This window comes from Penicillium hordei (genome assembly GCF_028827395.1).
Source record: "Penicillium hordei strain IBT 12815 chromosome Unknown utg000006l_segment0_segment0, whole genome shotgun sequence".
In the NCBI taxonomy this organism is placed as follows: domain Eukaryota; kingdom Fungi; phylum Ascomycota; class Eurotiomycetes; order Eurotiales; family Aspergillaceae; genus Penicillium; species Penicillium hordei.
Genome location: NW_026623147.1, coordinates 3,291,346 through 3,306,363, shown reverse-complemented (window position 1 = coordinate 3,306,363; position 15,018 = coordinate 3,291,346). Strand labels below are relative to the sequence as shown.

General features: G+C 45.7%; 7 protein-coding genes across 7 annotated transcripts; 6 read left to right on the top strand and 1 right to left on the bottom strand.

Annotated features, from left to right (window-relative positions):
- Positions 1 to 145: 145 nt before the first annotated feature.
- On the top strand, positions 146 to 1,446 carry N7537_011878 (putative mitochondrial carrier protein; the record flags this gene model as incomplete). Its single annotated transcript, XM_056902932.1, has 3 exons — positions 146 to 175; positions 283 to 472; positions 539 to 1,446. Coding segments are annotated over 3 exons (1,128 nt in total), but the record flags the coding sequence as incomplete, so codon positions are not given.
- Positions 1,447 to 1,887: 441 nt separating this feature from the next.
- On the top strand, positions 1,888 to 2,514 carry N7537_011877 (uncharacterized protein; the record flags this gene model as incomplete). Its single annotated transcript, XM_056902931.1, has 1 exon — positions 1,888 to 2,514. The coding sequence occupies one exon, from the start codon at positions 1,888 to 1,890 to the stop codon at positions 2,512 to 2,514; it is 627 nt and encodes a 208-aa protein (XP_056748218.1).
- A 1,202-nt stretch (positions 2,515 to 3,716) lies between these two features.
- N7537_011876 (alpha/beta hydrolase) lies at positions 3,717 to 4,825 on the top strand (the record flags this gene model as incomplete). The annotated part of the gene is made up of 3 exons (XM_056902930.1): positions 3,717 to 4,241; positions 4,302 to 4,542; positions 4,617 to 4,825. 3 exons carry the CDS (start codon positions 3,717 to 3,719, stop codon positions 4,823 to 4,825), a joined length of 975 nt encoding a protein of 324 aa, XP_056748217.1.
- Positions 4,826 to 6,841: 2,016 nt separating this feature from the next.
- On the top strand, positions 6,842 to 7,270 carry N7537_011875 (uncharacterized protein; the record flags this gene model as incomplete). Its single annotated transcript, XM_056902929.1, has 1 exon — positions 6,842 to 7,270. The coding sequence occupies one exon, from the start codon at positions 6,842 to 6,844 to the stop codon at positions 7,268 to 7,270; it is 429 nt and encodes a 142-aa protein (XP_056748216.1).
- A 2,737-nt stretch (positions 7,271 to 10,007) lies between these two features.
- N7537_011874 (uncharacterized protein) lies at positions 10,008 to 10,820 on the top strand (the record flags this gene model as incomplete). The annotated part of the gene is made up of 1 exon (XM_056902928.1): positions 10,008 to 10,820. The coding sequence occupies one exon, from the start codon at positions 10,008 to 10,010 to the stop codon at positions 10,818 to 10,820; it is 813 nt and encodes a 270-aa protein (XP_056748215.1).
- A 735-nt stretch (positions 10,821 to 11,555) lies between these two features.
- On the top strand, positions 11,556 to 13,912 carry N7537_011873 (dynamin family protein; the record flags this gene model as incomplete). Its single annotated transcript, XM_056902927.1, has 4 exons — positions 11,556 to 11,939; positions 11,996 to 12,592; positions 12,643 to 13,457; positions 13,522 to 13,912. The coding sequence occupies 4 exons, from the start codon at positions 11,556 to 11,558 to the stop codon at positions 13,910 to 13,912; spliced, it is 2,187 nt and encodes a 728-aa protein (XP_056748214.1).
- A 257-nt stretch (positions 13,913 to 14,169) lies between these two features.
- On the bottom strand, positions 14,170 to 14,547 carry N7537_011872 (uncharacterized protein; the record flags this gene model as incomplete). Its single annotated transcript, XM_056902926.1, has 1 exon — positions 14,170 to 14,547. One exon carries the CDS (start codon positions 14,545 to 14,547, stop codon positions 14,170 to 14,172), a length of 378 nt encoding a protein of 125 aa, XP_056748213.1.
- Between the last annotated feature and the right edge of the window lie 471 nt (positions 14,548 to 15,018).

Sequence of the window (15,018 nt, the reverse complement as noted above, 5' to 3'; positions counted from 1 at the left end):
TGACGTCCATCTATCATCACAACGATATCGATCAGCGAGGGAATCCTCAGGTCGGAATCTTGAATGGCATTCTCCCTTTTCAATATTAAATATTTACAATGTCTCTATTATAGAAATTAGAGCTTTTTTGTTCTGCATTTTCTCCATGTACAACACTCATTCTGATATTTGGGTTGTGAGTCGTACCCGATCAACTAATCTCCAGTTCAACTGGCTTCCTACATTTGACAGAAGATACATACTTCGAATTTCAATCACTAACTAGGATATATCTCTCAATAGGCAGGTGCATTTGCCGCAGTCGTAGTCGATTTTGTCGTCTACCCTTTCGACACACTCAAGACCCGTGTTCAATCCCTAGACTATGAGAAGGTCTACAAAGATGCGCGCATAGGAGGAGTACGTCGCAATGTGCTCTTCCGAGGATTATACCAAGGCGTCTGGAGTGTAGTTTTCTCAACAATTCCAGCTTGTATGTGTTGACTCTTGTTGATGAACGGGGGACATTACAGTTGACTATCTTACCTACTTAATCTAGCTGGTGCATTTTTTACCACATACGAAGCTGTAAAGAGCCTGATGTACAATTCCTCAACACACTCCTCCAGGAACATTACCAGTGGCAAAAGGACCTTCCCTGATGGCTCTCTGAACAATCTTCGCTTGCCTTTCACACACGCCCTCCCTACCCCCATTATGCACGGAATTGCATCTTCAACCGGGGAGATGGTATCATGCCTCATGCTCACGCCGGCAGAGGTATTAAAACAAAATGCGCAGATGATTCAAGGTTCCCAAACAAACAAATCCGCTATGGGACAAGTACTTTTGCGATTTCGACGTCATCCTTGGCGCCTATGGAGTGGGTATACGGCACTAGTTGGTCGAAACCTTCCAACTACAGCTTTACAATTTCCGATCTTTGAGTATGTGCGATCACATCTAATTGACCGTCGAAGACAACGGAAAGCAGCTCGGAGCAATACTAGCCGGCCTCCATCCGCGCAGTCAGATCAACTAGTCGAACGGGCCGGCTTGACGGGGATAGCTGCTGCATTTTCGGGGACAGTCGCAGCGACAGTGACTACTCCAATAGACGTGATAAAGACCCGCGTTATGCTTTCCGCAAGTGATACTGGCGCTAGATCCCAAGATCAAAATACTCAGGCTGGTACTCGTGGCAGTGCAGCGGTATCTTCGGAGGCGCGAACGAAAGCCAAACCTAATACATCTCTCATTTCTGTCGGTCGTGATATCATACGTTATGAGGGCATACGTGGGTTGTTCAAGGGCGGGCTGATACGGGCTGGTTGGACTGCGATTGCATTGGGCTTATATCTCAGTCTGTATGAGGGAGGTCGTTTTTATCTGGAGAATAGAAGGAAGGAGAAGGACCGTGCCGGTGGGAAGCTTGGAAAGCGGGCCGACGAAGGCGAGGGGTCGTTTAGTGGGATGGGATTGTGTATCGTTAAACACCTCCGTCGCGCTCCCGTCGCTGCCAGTGAAAAGATCCATGGATGCTCAACTTGCAATCTCATCTACGGATACTCCAGGCTTGGAAGAAGATCCTTCTTTGTTCTCTCGGGTTTCTGCCATGTCTCTTTGATTCCATCTTGGAGACAAAGTGATTGACTGGCGATGAACAAAGAAGTGCCCCCGCTTTATGAAGTACATTGTATTTTAGTCTCTCGGGGCCGTCTTTGAATAGAAACAAACGTCAAAAGAGAACAAAGGGTGTCTTTGAATTCAGATATCAGATATAATAGTTTGACTGGGCCTTCAACTATATAAGCCATATACCTACCCTACACTGACTACACACTAGCCCCTAACGAGTGTATTTCAATTCCTCTACCCAATCTACATGATCGATTGCCACATTCAATCATGCCGAGCCCATCTAAATACCAGGTTCTGGATATCCCCACGGACACCGACGAAACCTGGGACGCGGATGACGAGGACTCTTCAGATACTGCTTTCGACTCCAGCTCAGAGACTGCTTGCGATCCGTTTGACTTTGTACCACTGTCAATTGCACTGGGATCGCAACATGAAACCCGCCGCTTATTTCGTTTCACGGTCCGCCGTGAAGAATATAGGTCTCTAAGCGCGACGGGTACGTATGATGGTTGGATTGATGTCTCTCACTTTCTCTGGACCATGTGCGCTACACTCGCAGATTCAGGTGTCGATTGGGAATGGACTGCGGCATTCGAGAAATGGCGACCCCAGTCGAAGAAAGTCCAGGCGCAAGTGAAGACATTCGGATATACTCAATTTTCTTCTGAGATCCCTCCTGCGCCGGTTGGTCTTGCTTTGGTCCAGTTCTTTGGGTCTCCATCTGACAAGAAGGCTAGGGAGTTTGAGATCGAGCAAGAGGGCCCGGATTGTGTCTCTGGTTCTCAGGATATATGGACCCTCTGGCGATATGTTATTGAGACGCCTGCCAATCAGATCAAAGAGTTCCACGTTACCCTTAGAGATACTGCGAGGCTCGTTGGCTCTCAGTAGATTATAAGAGATATTGAGCATTTGCATATGCGAAGATGATCTTTGCCGTTTCTTTCCAACCAGATATACATACATTGCTTCACCATCTTCATGTTTACAGCCAAGAATAAATTTCCACGTGTCATATTTTCTTTTAGAAAAGGGTAATATTCTCGCGTAGCCCCTTAAATAAGTTGAGATTTTGAGTAGACTATCTGATGTATATATATATATAATTTTAGCTGATCAGACAATTGGTTTCCACTAGCCACAATTGTCGAATACCAAGTCCGAATACATGGTAGAAACTAGGTATTATACCATAAGCGTCATATGACTTCGAGCACTAGGCATACCATATATTACGTTTATTCATAATTACCGCACAGATTGTTGAAATAGCGGGTTTTGTCATTTTAGTTACAGTCTTCAATATTGGTCATCTATACCATACATTGTTCGTACACCAGCTTTCTGTCAATAAGTAATAATATATAATTAAAGACGAAGAACTAAGCTAGATATATAAGCAAGCGTCCTTATATATCCCTAAGTTCTTCCTAAGTAGAACGGTAGATAGTAGAATAGTAGAATCGCCTTAGCGGATTCTATAGATCTACTACTAATCCTTCTGCTACCTATATAATCACGTGTCTTATAGTTCCTAAAACGATATATATATAGTAGACTTTATCTAGTATAGATAGTCTTATACGTAACAGAAAACCTCTAGCGGGTAGATCCGATTAGGGCGGATCATACTCTTACTTACTGAGTATGATCGTGGTTTCTCTTTTTCGTATAGGGTGTTGCACGTGATCTGATGACAGATCTGCTGGTTGGCTCTTGGTGGCCCATCGGTGTTCCTGGTGGGTCACCACCGATTGGTGACGGATAGATCCGTAACAGGGCCACGGTAACCTATATTAAGTATGTGAGCTGAAGTAGGGCACCGTAGCCGGATTTAGTGCGGGTGCCCTGGCTTGGCATTATATAAGACCTAGCTCAGTTGGGTGCTCGCCTTGAGCTCACAAATTTCACCAATCGGATACGCCCGGTTCACCCAACTTGGCATCCTTCGGATGCTTATGGCGCTCTAAGACGAGGCAGCATCCGCCGAAAGAAAAATTTATATCAGTCCTCTAGCGTCCTAGTTACTGAAGCTGGCTTCAACATCCATAAATTCCTGTACTTGGGCTGTTGACATATCTCGAGAACGCATCATGGGAGTTACCAGTTTCAAAGTTTCGCGTGGGTTGACCTACAGCTACATCCACCTTAAGCCTAGTGTGGAGTCTCCGAAACCATACATTCTATTCTTGCATGGATTTCCATCCATTGCCCAAGAATGGCATTGTCAGATTGAACATTTTGGGAATTTAGGCTACGGTGTCATTGCACCAGACCTTCTTGGCTACGGGCAAACATCACGTCCTTTGGATCCATCGCTTTATCGTCTCAAGCACATGAGCCAAGATATAGTCGATATTCTTGACCATGAGGGTATTGATGTTGCTCATGGAGTCGGGCATGACTGGGGCACTGGGCTTCTTTCGCGACTAGAGTTTTTCTTTCCACGACGGTTCGGCAAGATCGCTCTTCTAGCTACCGGATATTTCGCCGTCGGGGCTCCCTTCAATTTGGATGCCCTCAATGCCATAACCCAAGAGAGCCTGGGGTATTCCTTATTCGGGTATATGAAGTTCTTCACGCATGACCCGAAGGCAGTCGAATTGACAAACAACCATGTATGACTAACTATTCCTGTCCTAACCATGCATTTGGAAACCAAACTAATGCTATTACAGAAAGACTCGCTGACGTCCTTAATGTACGCCAAGGACCCGGCTTTGTGGAAAGAGCATCTCGCTCCTGTAGATGCACTGAAACGATGGTTGGAAAAAGATCAAAAAGCAGAACTGGGGCACTGGATCTCCGACGCATATCGCGTCGTCCGTGACGAAGCCTTCGCGAAGGATAGTGGATATGAGGCTCCATTAAACTGGTACCGTAGTCTTGTATCTAATTCTAACCTACAAGATGAACCAGGTCAGTTACTACGCCAGTTCTCGCCCTTTCTTTCTTATCCGTCGCTGAATCCATACTGAACTCGGACTTTGCAGAGGAATCTCGCGAGACATACAAGTTGGAACGACCGGTGCTCCTTTTACTGGCCGAGAATGACGCCATCAGCTTACCATCTATTCAGTTGGAAAATATACGACACTCTGCCCTAGATTTGACAGTCAAACAACTTCAAACCGGTCACTGGATCATGTTGGAAGCGGCAAATGAAGTTAATTCCGAGCTACAATCATTCTTTCAGGACTAATTGACTGGCGGTTTTCCTGGATCACACCTTGTGTACGACTATTCGTCGATGGAATAAATAAGTTTAAAGTTGCAAAGCCGATTTTCCCTGTCGTCCACCCGTTAGAGCTTATGACAGAAAGTTGGTATACGAACAATGTATGATATAGATGACCAATGTTGACAACTGTAACTAACGTACTTCACCCCCAAGTGTATACCCCCAAGTGGCGCACCCGTAAACACATAGTAAAAGCGATAGATTACAACACGATATTTCAACAACGGTTGTTTATATGAGCTTTTCCTTATAGCCTAATGCTTTTTATATGATATCTAGCTACTTATTAGAGCTTAGGGGAGCTTAATAAATTAGTGACTGAGATATATATATTTCTGGAGTTTAGCGATGTATTTTTCGATACCATAATAATGCAAGTTTTCAAGTTATCTAAAAGTGATATATGATACTAGAAATGCTTATCAATTGCTATCGGCGAGTAATGAAATTGAATAAAAGCGCTGGTTGTTGAAATAACGGGTTTAGTTAAGAGTTGTCAACATTGGTCATCTATACCATGTACACCAGCTTTCTGTCAACCATATATAATCGCAGCCAGTGATCTTGTTTCTGGTATTGTCGACTTTCAAACAGTGTAAAAAACTCTTATAAAACAAAAACCTTAAAACATATTATCAGTTAAGGATGCAAGGGTTTGTTTGACTTCCTATTCAACTCAGTTCAGGTTACGAAGCTCTATCAAGAGACCTCAGGGTTCTGGAGATCACCACGTTCTGCCATTATTTACCGCAAAGAAAAAGGAAAGATGTAAACAGAGCAAACAAGCATAGCTGAGACAACTAATTAGAAGATTCGCCGCTGTCCCCTCACTCATATATTTGAGATGTCACTTTTTGGTGCTATGCTGAAAGCCTCATTTTTCGTTACATAGCGTTATCAAAACTGTATTCATGATCTTTCACAGACCCTTGTAGTGTCAACGACTGCACCTTCTACGGGAGGTGGAGTTCGGCCCTTTCCTCATCATTCGCTTCACCCACGCCGTTGCCGCCCGTCCTGCCCAAGCCCCCCGCCCTCTTATGGTGAGGCATATACCGATACATGATTTTGATTGGCTTCATTTGAGAGCTTTTCAGGTCTGAGAATGCCACTGAAGCAGATGTTTTATTGCCAGGAATGCCTTTATCTGATAACAGCCCTATCCCTGAAAAGAAAGTCCCGGTCAATAGAAATATCCCCAGACATGATATCCTCCCGATAGCATTTCACAAGCCTTATAACGATAGCAAGGCACTCGCTGCGGCTAGCGCCGTAAATAGAGACCGGAAATGATATGCAAAACTCCCTGCCTTGGTGTACGGGCCCGGAGTCGACTGTGAACTCTCCGATTCGGAGGCGATGAGTTGCAAGGTTCATCAATTCCTGGTCAGAAAATTGGTGGTCCTTGTTCGAAAAACTGACAGTAAACCACAGCGTGCCTCGGAACAAGCCATACTCATCAACGGTAGGAAAGCCGTTGCGGAGAAATATGGTTCGTGCAGAAGACATGTTTTGATCCCGTAGTAGTGGTACTAGGACTTGGAGATGGCTGACCACTAGAGATAGAGATTTTGCCGATTTTTACTAACATTGCCGTGGTTTGTATAGATAGGCATTTAAGCAGCCAGACGAAAGGTACGCTTTCTTTGTTGATTAGCAACAATGAATTTTGTCGTATCTCCTTTTATTTTGAGATGTAAAGAGTAAAAGAAATCCGGTACTTTGTTATTGCCTCCATATATCAATATTCCAAACAAGAAACCCAGTTCAAAGACTTGAAAGAAAGGCACTACAACAAACAAAGGGTAAAGACTTTGTTCTCACTCATTTAAACACACCATCTGCCCAACTATATAATGGTCTCCATTTCTGTTGCCTTTTAGAAATATCCCAGATGTCCATCCGATTTCTCCTGTCCATCCGGGACATACAAACTAACCATTTTGCAGCAGATACATAGTTATACCCACCGCCAACATGGCTGATCGTAGGAAAGCTCTCCGATCTGGAAAGGCTGCTACTGGGTCACCCAACAACGGTTTTACCACGGAACGTTCAGTTGGCGGCGAGCGCCGTTCGATCCGCCACTACCACGATGGTCGAGTATCGCAACGTGAGGCTCCTATCCCTGGCCCCGTTCGAAAGTTAACTGAGAGCATAGTCACGTCTAGGGCAAACAGCGCGAGCACTAGCACTGTCCTCAACCCTACGGTTATTCCTAAGCCCAAGGAGCCGGAACCGGAATATCAGTCGCCTACTGCCGCTGAAATCGAGAAGCTCGCCGGTGCTGTTACTAACCTCTTCCACCCAGAACGCACTATACCCTTTCCCAAGCCTCCCCCACAGGTAGAGAACTCTCATGAGCATGATTACCCCACCCTTCCCTGTAGCTTCCCCTACTCCTGAAGATTCACCCGAGCTAATGAGCATGGAGGTTTTCCCCCCTTACTGTGACTCTCAACACTGATGCCTCAGACAGGGATACTAACACTATTTCAAAGCAGTGGGCTGACATGGGTGGAAGGCACCGCATTAGGCATTCGAATATTCATGACTGGATGGATGTCTAGTAGTGGGGCAATCTAGACGAGCGGGTACTTTGGAGCTAAGATAGAACTCTGCGAACAATATAAGATCAGGCAATGCGAGTGCTTCCTCATAAAGATATATGTTAATGTAGGAAGGCATAATTAATGTAGATTGGTACATAGCGAAATATCAGTAAGCCTTGATTACCATCGTATGACTGCTGGTTCCACCGTGGGAAGCCGAGTCTGGCTTTAGAGTTAAGTTGAAACATTGAACATGGGTTGTCATCATCCAAATTAAAGAATAGTGGAAATAATAATTGGCAGAGTGAGCAACTCGATTGTAATCTGGACAAAACACTTTTTCAGATGAAGTTCAATCAGCCACAAAAACTGAGGTACACCGAAAGTCTTCAATGAACTGGGAAATGTAGTAATTCCCAATGGGATTTTGCCTCCTCCGCGCAGCTCTGCAATTGTTGATCCACGATTCTTTGTCGGAGAAGGAATGATTGTCTCCAATTTGCCCGGCAAAAAGCTTGCTTCGGTCAATATGAGAGCGATAGATGCTGGCAGTAGCCCCATTAAACGGAATGCAAGCATGATGATTACTGCAAAAATCTCGGCACCAGCGCGCCTGGATATTGACATTTCATCTCCCGGAGAGATCACTGACCCTTGTATTAGACTCTGGGCCTCGTACATCAGGGCTTGGCATATCCCGTATGTGAAACTGGGGGCTGCTAAGTGCGTCCATTTTCTCTGGTCTGCATTTTCTTTGAAAGACAGGAGTTGAAGTGGATATGCTGAGAGAGTGGCATAGGTCCAGATCAAATGAAGTTTGCATAGGAGAACAGAGGAACAAGCATAGGCAAATGGTTTCAGCAATTCGTGCCTGAAAATTGCAATTTCCAAACAAGCTCTAACCGCATAATGAGAAACCTGATAGACAAGACCTATCACAAGCGCACGGGAGAACGTGTAAAAGCTCTGTGTAGCATATATGCTATGTATGGCCTTGTAGATTGATCGGAAGGTCAGAGAGCGTTTGCTGTTTTCCCTTTCTTCATCCGAGAAAGCCCTATCCGATCGAGCAATCTCAAGGATTAAAGATATCGCTACTACATGGCCAAGAAGATAACGGACCTTGTCAACTCAGTTAGTATGACTTAGTACAACGAAGCGGGACGAGGGATAAAAGAGAAAATACGTACGAATGTGGAAATCAAAAGTTGGCTTGAAATGAGAGCGAAGGATGAAAACGTGAACTCTTTGTGTATGGTCGTGGAAAGGGAAATGTCTTTGACTTCGGTTAACAGGTTTCCGTCTCCTCCTGGACTGATCAGAATGTTTACAACCCGTGAGGGTAAACTTGAAAATACAATCCGGCTCAAAGGAGAAAGCATTCCGAATAATTCTGAATTATAATTGGAGGGGAGACCTTTGTCGCGAGTGAGATTCACTGAATGAAGAACACTATAAGGAACTAGAAGTAATTGGGGATGATGCAATGTAAGCGGGTGGGCATCCAATTTGCAAGCTCTGACGTTGAGAAATTTAGAACAAGATAATGACAGAAACGGGCTGAAATGAGCGATTGGTTAAGCTTGTCATTTAGTCTACGGGGAAGGGAAAATAAGGAAGTGATAGATACCCAAGGTCTTAGAACACCTCATGATGTTCGCAAAATAAACTCCATAAATAATTTAGTGCAATATACATCTCGGCTATAATCTCACTTTTCAAGTCTTCAAATGTTAAATATGTCGTCGATGTGACAGGGGGTTCTGCGGAGATTCTGTCAGTTCATTCCGACTGTTGATATTTGCATTGTTTACACCCCGGAAACACTACTCACAACTCTCCCCTCTTTTCTCTTCCTACATGCTGATAATTATATATACAACGCGCTCTTTTCTTTGAGACTTTAATAGCTGACGGTCGAAGAGTTCAGGAATCAATCTAATCATTCTCTCAATCTAACCGTCTGAGTCACCTTCTTATTCAGGCTAGTAGGGTTCAGACTCCGAATCTTCGAATAAGCTTCCCACTTGATTATGTCCAACAACGGTCACTGCCCTGCCAAGAAGATCTTGGACGCAGCTAAGCATTATTTGGGTATGAAAACGCTGCTGCCTAATATGGTGGCTTGTACCTGCTTACATGTAATCTCATTCAAATTATTTAAAGTTGAAAATACAGCCCAGGGCGCATGCTTCGTATTCTCGGGGCGGGCCGAATTTTTGCCAAGCCACACTAGTCGGGAATGAAGTAGACTTCCGGCACTAACAGCGGCTTGTTATGCAGGTTTGACAGCTGCGGATGACAGCGTGACATTTTCTATGGAGAACACAGGTCCACGACAGCGAATCAGCATAATATCAACTTGAAAACGCCTATATCTACATTTCACCTCGTATCGAGGCTGGAAGAAACGGATGTCAGGAGAGCAAGCCCGAATATAAAAGGCTCCATGTACATCCGTATAAAGCAGCGGAAAAAGAATACGAGAACATCTTGTCATTGATAAGCCAAACATTTCTGATTGTTACATCCTTCTTCCCCATCTAATTTCTCTCTCATTCTACAATACCATTCGGCATACTCCCAAGACAATGTTCAAGGGAAGTTCCATCGGTGCCTTGGCGATTGGTGCGCTGGCCACCACCGCACAATGCCAGCAACTCAGCTATGAAGACAGCGTCACAGCTCTGGCATACGGCAATGTGGCCACCGATCCCTCTGCCGAGGGAACGGTATGGCTCAATGTTACTGGGTTTGCTGTGGATAAACTTCCACACATCCAGGAGGACCTGGGAATCCACACTTTGGACAATCTCGAGACGCTCAACGCCATCGCCGGCCTTGCACAAGACGCCGCGACCAAAGGCCAGTGGGGAGACATCGTCTACTTGTACAGTGCCTTCGCGATGAATGGCCACAGCGAGTATCTCAATGTTTCGACTGTAGAGATGCAGGAGTCTCTCCTGGATGCCATCACAGACCAGGATAGTGGCAGAGTTGATCCCCAGCTGGCCGAGCTTTACGCCAGTACCTCCAGCTCGAAATTCCTGGTTGAAGCCTTCCACGGCCTCAAATCGAAGACAAGCACTCCAAGCAAACGCTGGCTTAGAGAGACTTGTTCGAATGCCCACCTCGCTGTCAAGAACTCTTGTCGAAGTCTCCTTGAGAATGTTAGAGGCAATGCTACGTGGAAGACAGGCAGCCCCCGGAGTATCTGCAAATATGGTTGCTGTATCAGTTGGAGTGCGAATGCCACTTTCCAGGTTGAAAATCTCACAAATGCTGCCAACTATTGCATCAACGCGTGTGGTACCAGCAATGTCAGTTGTGAGGTGTATGGTGTCAAGTTGCAAGGGACTCTCGTGGATCAGTGTTTGAGTAACAGAGCAACTGGTTGCAGATAATGGGGGAACCACCTGATGCTTGTTCAAAACAGAACCTCTATACATTGCATTCGTTTTGCTGCGAAATATTGATTGAATTACTGAGAGATTATTATACAGTCCCAGCTCCTAATTACGTTCTTACTTCCTCTCTTTTCAATCTCACCTTATCTTTGAAGACCTAAAAGTGACTAACTAGGGCCTATAAAATTTAGAATAGGTGCTTATCTACACACTATATATACTACATGTAAAGATGGGGAGGAGAATCCATTGACGTCGATCAAAGTGAAAGAGAAGAAGCAAAGAGAACAGTCACAACCCTCGGATTCATCAGTCAATGGCGTTAGTACACCCGTAGTGCCGTCTAGTCTGTAGAGACCTTCGCTACCACAAGGCTTCACAGTGGATGAATCAATGGAAAGCAATAATAAACAACGGATATTCCATGACATACATGTGTACGTATGCCCGAGGCTCCATTAAGAGAGTAGCTATAAAACATATAGCCCAGAATGCCCTTTCCTTTTGGGTTCCTTCCCATCTTCGCCTTTCGCCTTTGCTGTTTCCCCTCTCCCCTTTCACCATTCCCTTTCTCATCTTCTATTCTTCTCTCATCTCCTCCTCCTCACCTCTTACCCTCTTATCCACCCGGTTCTTCATTTCTGCTCATTCATCTACCCACTTCCACTCCAAGTCCAGCCTGTTTCTGGCTGCTCCTGTATCCGTCAGTTTCGGTCAGCTACACCCGAAGCCATGACGATCACAGAACCCCGCACCAGAACTCTCGAGTTGGCTGATCCAGCTTTACTTGAGAAGATTGACAAACTTTTCGCCTGCAACGTGGGGGAGTATGTCAGTCTTCCACAGCTCGTTGTCGTTGGAGACCAGTCCAGCGGTAAGAGTTCGGTCCTCGAGGGTCTGACCAAGTTAAACTTCCCCCGAGATAGTGGCTTGTGCACGAGATTTGCCACGCAAATTATCTTCCGACGTGATAGCAACTTGGTTGAACGGGAGATATCTGCGTCTATAATCCCTGCATCAGGTTCAACTCCAGAGGAGGACCAGAAGCTGCGGGGCTGGACGGCCTCTGCCCTTCAGTCACTGAATTCTGAGGACTTCAGCCATACGATGAAAGAGGTATTACACTTATATGAACTGTATTATGACACTTTGCGTTAATTCTGACTTGCAAGGTTCACGGGGTTATGAACCTTTCTTCCTCTCATGGAGACAAAAAGCCTACCTTTTCCAACAGTGTCCTACAGCTCGAGATTCGTGGTCCAAACGAGAGTCACCTCAGCGTTATCGACGTCCCTGGAATTTTCAAGAATACAACGCTGGATAGAACAACGAAGAGTGACATTGTGCTGGTTAGGAACATGGTCCTTCGATACATGCAGAACCAACGATCCATCATGTTAGCTGTGGTTCCAGCAAACGTGGATATTGCCACCCAGGAAATCATTGAGATGGCCAGGGAGATTGACCCTGAAGGAGGAAGAACCTTGCGGATCCTCACCAAACCTGACCTGGTTGACAAAGGCGCCGAGCACAACGTGATTCGGTTAATACATGATGGAAACTTGAACGGGCAGCTGGGATGGATCCTTGTTCGGAATCTCAGCCAAAAGCAGCTTCAAGCTAGTGATGCGGACCGCGACACAGAAGAAATGACATTCTATCAAAATGCGCCTTGGAATCGCGTCCCGCCCGACAATTACGGGATTTCGGCGTTAATGGCTCGCCTCCAAGAGCTCCTCACGTTAAACGTCCGCCGAGAGTTTCCATCGGTATGCACAACTATCTATTGCTGTGAATAAACTTGCTAATTTATATAAAGGTGCGGTCCGAAGTGATCAGAAGACTCAAAGGCTCGAAAAGCCTATTGCAATCCCTGGGAGTCCCGCGAGAAACAACAGAGCAGCAGAGGCGGATCCTTCTAGATGTTGTGTCTGCTTTTCAAGAGATTACACAGCACGCACTTGCCACAAATTATGGAGTCAATGATGCGTTCGATGAAGACAAAGATTTACGACTGGCCACGCTGGTTTCATTGAGAAATGATGTCTTCTCACACGATATCGCCCATTGCGGCCACACCTACACTTTCCGGTCGAAGTCAGAGGAGACAGACAATAGTGTCGATGATCGTGAAGAAAGATGCAATAACCTGACTGATACTGAAAACCCACAAAGCATCATGCCGAGCCGGAAAAGCTGGGACCCAACCCGGAGCACTTCGGTAGAGGACCTTGACGATATTCTACATGTTTCGGAACCTGTGGAGCCCTCCATCAAAGGGGGCATCCTCCCTTGGATTGAACGTGTTTACTCCAATTCTCGGGGCTTTGAGATTGGTACATTCAACCATACTTTGCTCTCTACCTTGATGAAGAAGCAGTCAATCAAATGGTCAGTCCTTGCGTCGGGCTACATTAGTGACATCATCAGCGTTGTGCATGCATTCATACGCAATGCACTGGAGGTTGTGTCTAAAGACACAGAGATGTCCTCGAAGATAATGTCCCTGTTGATGGATGATCTGGTTGAAAAGTACAAACACGCCATGTCAACTGTCGAGTTTCTTTTGAGAATTGAACGGGAAGGCACTCCGATTACCCTCAACCATTACTTCAATGACAACCTCCAAAAATGGTCAGTTAGCTAGATTTTTCTGAATGTATTAAGGGTTTGGCCGCTAACTTCTCAAATCATGCAGTCGACAAAAGCGACTATATTCGACTGTGGCCAAAAAGTCTTTCGATGATTGTAAACACGGAGAGGTCATCCGACTAAGTGACCTTGCTCAGCAACACCACATGAGCAATGTTGACCATACCGTCCGAGATATTCATGACATTCTGGATTCATATTACAAGGTGGCTCGCAAGAGGTTCGTTGACAATGTATGTATGCAAGCAGCCGATCACTATCTGGTCACTGGGCCCGAGGCCCCTATGAAGCTGTTCTCACCGTCATGGGTCAACGACCTATCCGACGAGAGGCTGGAGGAGTTTGTTGGAGAAGGACGAGCCTCGAAGCGCAGACGACGACAGCTGCAAAAGGAGGTTGAGGAATTGGAGGCTGGAAAGGCGGTTCTACTGAAATGATGTGTGTTGAATTCCATTATGTCCCTAGTGATCAGAATATCAATTACGTACAAGTATCATGAGGGTCCCCAAAGATGAGTAGTTCCCAAGGTTGAGTAGATCTTGTTCCTACAAAATGTCATACTTGATATCCACAGGCTACATGTACATGTCAATGCAAAGATGCTCCTCGTGCCCATGTCTATACGACATGGGTAAGTTGCTAAAACAAAATCCATTGCTATCTCACAAACAATCTATACCCCAAAGTCACCAACCTAGAACCCGGGCTCCGCCACAATATTCATAATAATGAAATGAACACACATGTCGCATTTAGGATTGATCCCGAGCCTCGAAGCAAGCTGTGGTAGTCGTAACTGCAGCGCACTGCACATATTCGGAACATCGACTTCGTAGAACTGCGCCGGCTTGGCCATCACACAGATATGATCTTTCGCCTCACAAGCCATGACAATCGAAGCTTGTTTCAGTCGATCGAGGTATTCAATGGACTGGTCACGGAGGATCGCTTTGACTTCTGTGATGGTGTCGGATGCTGGTTGGTGTCTCATAAGTCGGGCTTGGTCTTCGAGCCAGGAGAGGAAGATGGTGCGTTCTTTTTGGAAGTCGTAGACGGTACTTGGTGCGGACATTCTGTGTGGAGGGACGGGAGATGGGACTGTGTAATTGATGGATTTGAGGCGCAGATATCGAGTTTGGACGGCTGAGCGCGGTGGTTGACTTCGAGGAATGGTCGGTTCATGGGCTGAGGTGTGGGTGATGGATTGATGTTGTGACTTCGGGAGAATGGCCTTGACCTGGTGAAGTGGGTTGGTTAGACATGTATGGGATGTATAGAGAAGGTTCTTGATACCTCGATCAGGTGGGGACTGGAGATGTTTGGAATTATCCAGCTCGGAGACTTTGGTGTGGGTGCAAGGAAGGCATGTTTCTTGGAGATGGGAATACTGGAGAAACAAATGACATTGTGGTTCACTTTGGTTCTGATAAAGAGAGGGAACGATATCGAAGTGGCCGTTGGCGACACCTTGGGGATCAGGCCACAATCGTCTCAATTGGCTTTCATTGAGGTTTTATTCAGTCGTGTTTGGCCATTGTGCACT